The 6,000-nt window shown below is 43.5% G+C and overlaps 1 protein-coding gene across 1 annotated transcript in view; it reads left to right on the top strand.

Moving 5' to 3' along the window:
* il17rd (interleukin 17 receptor D) overlaps window positions 1–6,000 on the top strand; it is a 33,837-nt gene that overhangs the window by 21,627 nt on the left and 6,210 nt on the right. Inside the window, exons 4-12 of the mRNA XM_061041309.1 lie at window positions 769–887; window positions 1,199–1,319; window positions 2,269–2,313; window positions 2,905–3,056; window positions 3,704–3,769; window positions 4,577–4,631; window positions 4,840–4,950; window positions 5,079–5,263; window positions 5,399–5,514. Coding sequence (XP_060897292.1) covers window positions 769–887; window positions 1,199–1,319; window positions 2,269–2,313; window positions 2,905–3,056; window positions 3,704–3,769; window positions 4,577–4,631; window positions 4,840–4,950; window positions 5,079–5,263; window positions 5,399–5,514 — 970 coding nt within the window. The remainder of the gene's footprint in view (window positions 1–768; window positions 888–1,198; window positions 1,320–2,268; window positions 2,314–2,904; window positions 3,057–3,703; window positions 3,770–4,576; window positions 4,632–4,839; window positions 4,951–5,078; window positions 5,264–5,398; window positions 5,515–6,000) is intronic.

Below are 6,000 nucleotides of genomic sequence, written 5' to 3'. Positions count from 1 at the left end.
TACACATTCTCCCTCTTTATTTTTCCTTCTCTGTCTCTCTTTTCTTCTTCTTTTCTCTATCTTTCTTGCAGTCTCTCTCCTCCCCCTTCTCTCTCTCTCTCTCTCTCTCTCTCTCTCTCTCTCTCTCGCTCTCCACAGAGCTAATAGGAAAAACATGTCCTGTGGATGTAAAGGTGTAATTACAAGACAGACAAGTTTTCAAAGAGCAGGGAGGCGGAGGAGGAAATAAGGAGGAAGAAGGGGGAGAATTGAAGAGAGGGGGAGCTAGAGTAGGAGATGAAAAGGAAACAAGAGGGGTTAGAGGGTGTAGGGGGAATAAAGGAAACAAGGAAGAGATAAGTGGACAAAAGGAGGAGAGTGAAACGATGAGAAGATAAACTAATAAGAGAACAGGATGATGAGTTAGCTAACAAGGAGAGGAGAAAAAAGTGTGCAAGGAAAGGAGACAAGGAGAAGTAATTTGAAGAGGATAGGGAGCGAGTAAACAAGAAGAATGGAGAAGGAAAGTAAACAAGGAGATATCAGAAAAAAAGGAGGACACGGTAAAAAAAAACAGAAACAAAAGAAAGTAGGTAACAGGAGAGAAGGAAGTGTGTAAAGGAAAGGAGATAAAAAAGGAAGCAAGGAGAGGATGTGAAAAAAAATGTGCTCAAGGATTTGAAGCAGAATAAGAGGGTGATAGAGGAAGAAGAAAGGAAAGGAAACAAGGAGAGAATGAAGGATGCTGATCATTATTGAAGATGTTTTTAATTTGTTGTGTCTCTGCAGGAATCGAGCACATTAAAGGGTTCAGAGTTTATCTGGAGGACAAAAACCCAGAAGGGAAACAGTGTCAACATCTGATCCTCAAAGACCCCCGACAGCTCAACTTCTCCTACAGGATCACGGTAGGGACAAAATTAAGGCTTTTCTGTAGTGTTTATTTTTCATCTATTTCTGGCTAACTTCTTCACGTTGGTGCCAAACATGTCAAATCTAAGAGAAGCCAAGTTGAGAGAGAGCTGTCAGATTTGTGAACAAACAAAGATGGCGGCGCACATGAAAACTTCTCTGTTTGTTGTTCTTATTACGGCTCATTTTTCAGCGTTTACGCTAAGGCATTTAAAGTCTACAGCAGCCGTGACCTCCTTACTTCAAAACTTAACTTCCTTCCTTCCTTTTATAGAATTCATGATTTATTTTTGTTTCTCTCCCACAGAAGCTGAGCAGTCAGCCGTTCAGCGGTTTAAACTTCGACACCGACTACATGGTCCGAGTTGTTCCGTTCCCGACTCTGATGAACGAAAGCTTCTTCCCGCCGTCGTTCCTCAGAACCAACTGTGAGTCCAGCAACCTCCTCACTGCTTCACTTTCCTTTATTACTTACCCAGAATAAAAACTCTTTCAAACGTTTAGCCAGACAAAATAAGTGGAAGCAGCTTTCCAAAGACTAAATGATGCCTATCAGCTCGTCCATATATCTTCACTGTGTCCTCACAGCCAGGTTTGAGTTTTGTCTTTAATCTACTGACAATAAAACCCACACGATTCAAAACAAGACCCTTCACAGTTCATGGAAGAATGCTATTTTTTTCCCTTTTGTGCCGAGTTTAGGACAGTTCACCGTTTCTGTGTCCACATTTCCATGTGGGTCAGCACGATGGGAACTTCCCCATACGCCCTTCTCTACAAACACACTCTAAGCATGCATAGACGCTTATTAGTTTACCCCTTTATCTTGTGAACATTTTCTAGATAATTTCAGGACTTTAAGGACCTGACACTCTCCAGAACTTCCTTTCATACATGCAGCTCACAGTGAAAGTTGATCAGTGAATACTGTCTTGGGTAAAGCGGGCGGAGAGGAAGTCTCTTGTGACTGTTTCTGTGTTGAAGGGAGAGTTGTGTATTTTTGAAGTGGGGTTGTAAGAAGGACTTGTCTTTAGTTAATGTGTTGCATGTGAATATGCATATCTGTAATTTAAGAGGGCACGAGATGAATGTATTATGTAAAGAAGTGTGCCGGTCTGCAGCTGTCCTCATTGATACTCGAGTGAAAACACTTCAGGTTCAACTCATCCTGGAACGACCTCTGCATCAGAGATAAAACTCCGATCCACCCGAGGAAGACAGAAATAATAATGTTGAGGCTGTCTCTTTAAGTTGGTCGGATCAGTGAGGTGAAGATGAGACAAAAGCATACCAGGATGAGCTCTCTAATCCTTTCTGTGTGTGTGTGTGTGTGTGTGTGTGTGTGTGTGTGTGTGTGTGTGTGTGTTTGTCCTCCAGCGTGTGAAGTCCTCCTGGGATCCGACAACCTGGTCTGCAAACCCTGTAAGTTCCTCAGTGTCGTCGTCATAACCAGAGCCATATGCAGACGGAGTCTCTGCATGGTTTGATTCTCTTCTTCTCAACACATTAAAGAATATAAAGCATTTAGAGATTTGAAGTCTAAAGGAGTCGAATCAGTGTTTCACTGCAACGTGAGAATTCAGAGAAGGTTTAAATTCAAACCGTACGATGTTCTTAATCTGAGGCGAAGGTTTTCATTTTTCATATTTTACACCAAGCAGCATAAAAAAAGGCTGCAGATGTTTCATATTAAAAGCCTGCCAGGAAAGAGGGATTATGTTTTGTAATCTTTGCAGGAAGTGTCGAGTTCAACGGTGTCAGGCGTGCCTGATAAGTTATCGAACACAGTGTGAGTAATAAGAGGAGGAGAACGCTGAAAACGACTCTGATGTTCTGAATCAGACATCAGGGAGGCTTTTATTTTAAATATTATTAAACGGAGGAAACGTCTGCTGTAGATGAAAGTAGGAATTAGCACGTTAAATATTCTTTTTGCACAGCTTATTGTATCATTAAAGTGCAGATAGTAAATGTCAGAGAGTCCCCGTTAAGTTGTGTTTCTTTCTGTCTCAGTCTGGAAGCCAAAGACCCTGAACGTGTCTCAGCTGGGATCAAACCTGCACGTGGCGTTCGATCAGGCTCCGCCCTCCTTCGGCTTTCACTTCTACTACCTGTACTACAAACTGAGACAGGACGGACCCTTCAGACTGCAGCGCTGCAAACCCGTGAGTATTTTTCTCGAGGTTTGGGAAAGTCAAGAAATCCTCTGATTCTTCCAGGAGCAAAGACGTTTGAGGAGCTTTTTGAAAATGACTTTTTAGAGTGTGTAGAGTCATCAGACATGGCGGTCGTTGTTTAATTTGTGACCTGGCGGCTGTTAAAAAGGAAGATGACCTTTTGTATAGACCTAACTGGACCCAGGTCTTGCGCGCCTTCTGGTTTGTTGTAACCAATCAAATGTCTTACAATCAGTTTGGATTCCTTGATCCATTTATTGAAACATCGATGTCGAGTCAGGATTCAAATAATCCAACATAAAACAGATACACTTACTTTAATCTGTGATGCCGACAGGTTCACAAACCTGTTTGCTTCCATTCAGTGCAATTACCTGCAGCCCTGGCTTTATGCCCAGCATAAGCCAAGACTCCCCCTACAGTTCAGAGTTGAAATTACACTTAAACATACAAAACAGTGTCTTACCTGTGGCTCATTTAACAAAGAACACATTTTGGCTCCAACTCCTTTATTTCAGCTCTTAAAACAACAACATCTGTGATTCAGCAGCCTTTGATTTCTTTTTTTAATGTGGTAAGGAACGTGTGACTGGAAATGCAGCGTTGTAATGTGAGTGATGTTTTTTCATGTGCAGGACCTGAACCAGCTCAGAACTACATGCATCCTCCAGGACGTCACTCCAGGGACCTACACTATAGAGGTATTTGAACGCAGCACAGGACTGAGCCTCATTTACACAACACAGTTTCAAAACACCGCTGAGGATGTGGCTTCATTTGCTTCTTCAGTGTTTTAAATACATTTTAAACTAACAGTAAAATACGGTGTATAAGACAAACTTTTCATACCTGTTTTAAGTCTAGAAAGTTGGTTGCGTCCTGTATACTGGTGCGACCGATATACCAGTGTAAAGGCACCATCACCATCACCCTCAGCCCTCACTATCACACACTGCTCGCGACCTGACGCAATTAAAAATTCACTCATTCACTGTGTATTGCAAGCTGTGATGGTAAACATAGCGATGCAGAAGAGGCTGGCAGAGCGACTTTTTGCCATCTCTCCTCCGTCATGAGGTCATAACGGTGCAAACGGTGGTGTTCTGTTCAGTACATGAAGCTTGTGGAGTGCTGATTAGATTGAAAGACTAGTGACCAGCGGGTCACTAGTGATTGAGGGTCTGTGCTTCACAACTTTCCCCGCAGGCAGAGACCTGAACTAGCATTCTGTAGGAAACTCCACCAAGTGAAAACAGACGGGACTAAAAGAGCGACACAGTAATGGAACACGATAGAAATCCACAGCAAGACTGTTTAAGCTTTTTTCTCTCTGGGAGACCTCCTCCAAAGTCAGACTGCGTCTTATAAACTTGATTTTACAGTAGATAAAGATCAAGATTTGAAATGATTCAGGAACAGTTAAATCCCAATTGTAAAATCCACATATATCTGTTTAAACACTGATTGTTTCATTTTCCTGTTTCCTGTTTTCTTTCTTCACTTTTCAGTTAAGAGACGACGGCAACACGAGCAGGAGGCAGAGTCAGTACCACGTGAGCCAGGGTGAGAATCACACTCACAGTCTAGAGAATCTGTAACTGATCGATTAACCTGCTGATCATTTTCTAAACTTAATGAGCGATCAGTGAGTCCAGTAAAAATGTCCGTCATAGTTTCCCATCGAAGGCGATAGCTCCACACTAACTCTCTCATTTTAACTCATGGATGTAGTGGTTAAACTGACATGTTGCTGGTTGTGTTTCCTCCCCAGTCCACTCCCCCTGGGCGGGGCCGATCAGAGCCATGGCCATCACGGTGCCTCTGGTCATCATGTCCGCCTTTGCCACTCTGTTCACGGTCATGTGCCGCAAGAAACAGCAAGGTGAGAGCGCTGTTGACCACGTCGACTCCATGTTGTTTAAAGTCTCACAGTTGCATTCCTCATATACGGATATATCAACATTTTAATATATCGACCTGTCTCGTTCGATTGTCCCACTCTCGTCTTAGAAAACATCTACAGTCAGCTGGATGAGGAGAGCAGCGAGTCGTCCAATCAAAGTGCAGCACTGAACCCGGAGCGGCCGTGGCCCCGCCCCAAAGTCTTCATCTGTTACTCGAACAGAGACTGTCCCAAACACACCAGCGTCATCCAGAGCTTCGCTTACTTCCTGCAGGACTTCTGCAGCTGTGAGGTGAGACAGCGACAGACGTGAGAGATAAAAGGGCGGGAAGAGGAAAACTTTAATAATCATTTTAAAATGAGTTAATCATCGGAATCAAAGAGATTTTACTGTCTTGTTCTGAAGTCTCTGTTTACTCCTGCTCAGGTGGTGTTGGACCTGTGGGAACACCTGGAGATGTGCAAAGAGGGTCAGATGTCCTGGCTCAGCAGACAGCTGGATGAAGCAAACTTCATCATCACCATCTGCTCCAAAGGACTACGGTACTCAAATCTAGATTACTCTACTCTACTCTACTCTACTCTACATTGCTGTGCTTTAAAGAGCACATATTTGACCCCTTCTCCACCTTTTCCATCAGTCCCCTGTGGTCTAAATGAAACATCTGTGCTGGGCTTTGGTCAAAATATAACATGAATCAAGCACCAGAGGAGGTTTGTGACCCTGTATAAACCAGCTCTCTCAGAATGCTCCGTTTTGGTGTGTGTGTCTCTTTAAATGCAATGAGCCCCCCCCCCCCCCCTGAGTTTTCCCGGTAGACCTCACTCCTCATTAGCGAGAATAAAAATGGCGGACCTGCTCAAAAGTGTGGTTCTAGGCTGGGGGTGGAGTCCATAGGTGGAGATACCAGGGGAGGGGATGAGATTTGTTTACCAGAATCGCACTGTAATGTCACAAGGAGAGCAAATTTGAAACGGAGCATTTTTCTCTGTGTGGTAAGACTTATGCAGACCACAAACAAAGGACTG

The sequence above is a fragment of the Labrus mixtus genome, chromosome 7 (assembly GCF_963584025.1).
Source record: "Labrus mixtus chromosome 7, fLabMix1.1, whole genome shotgun sequence".
Classification (NCBI taxonomy): Eukaryota; Metazoa; Chordata; class Actinopteri; order Labriformes; family Labridae; genus Labrus; species Labrus mixtus.
The sequence above is the reverse complement of the archived record's forward strand: the minus strand, read 5'-3'. Positions and strand labels throughout refer to the sequence as shown.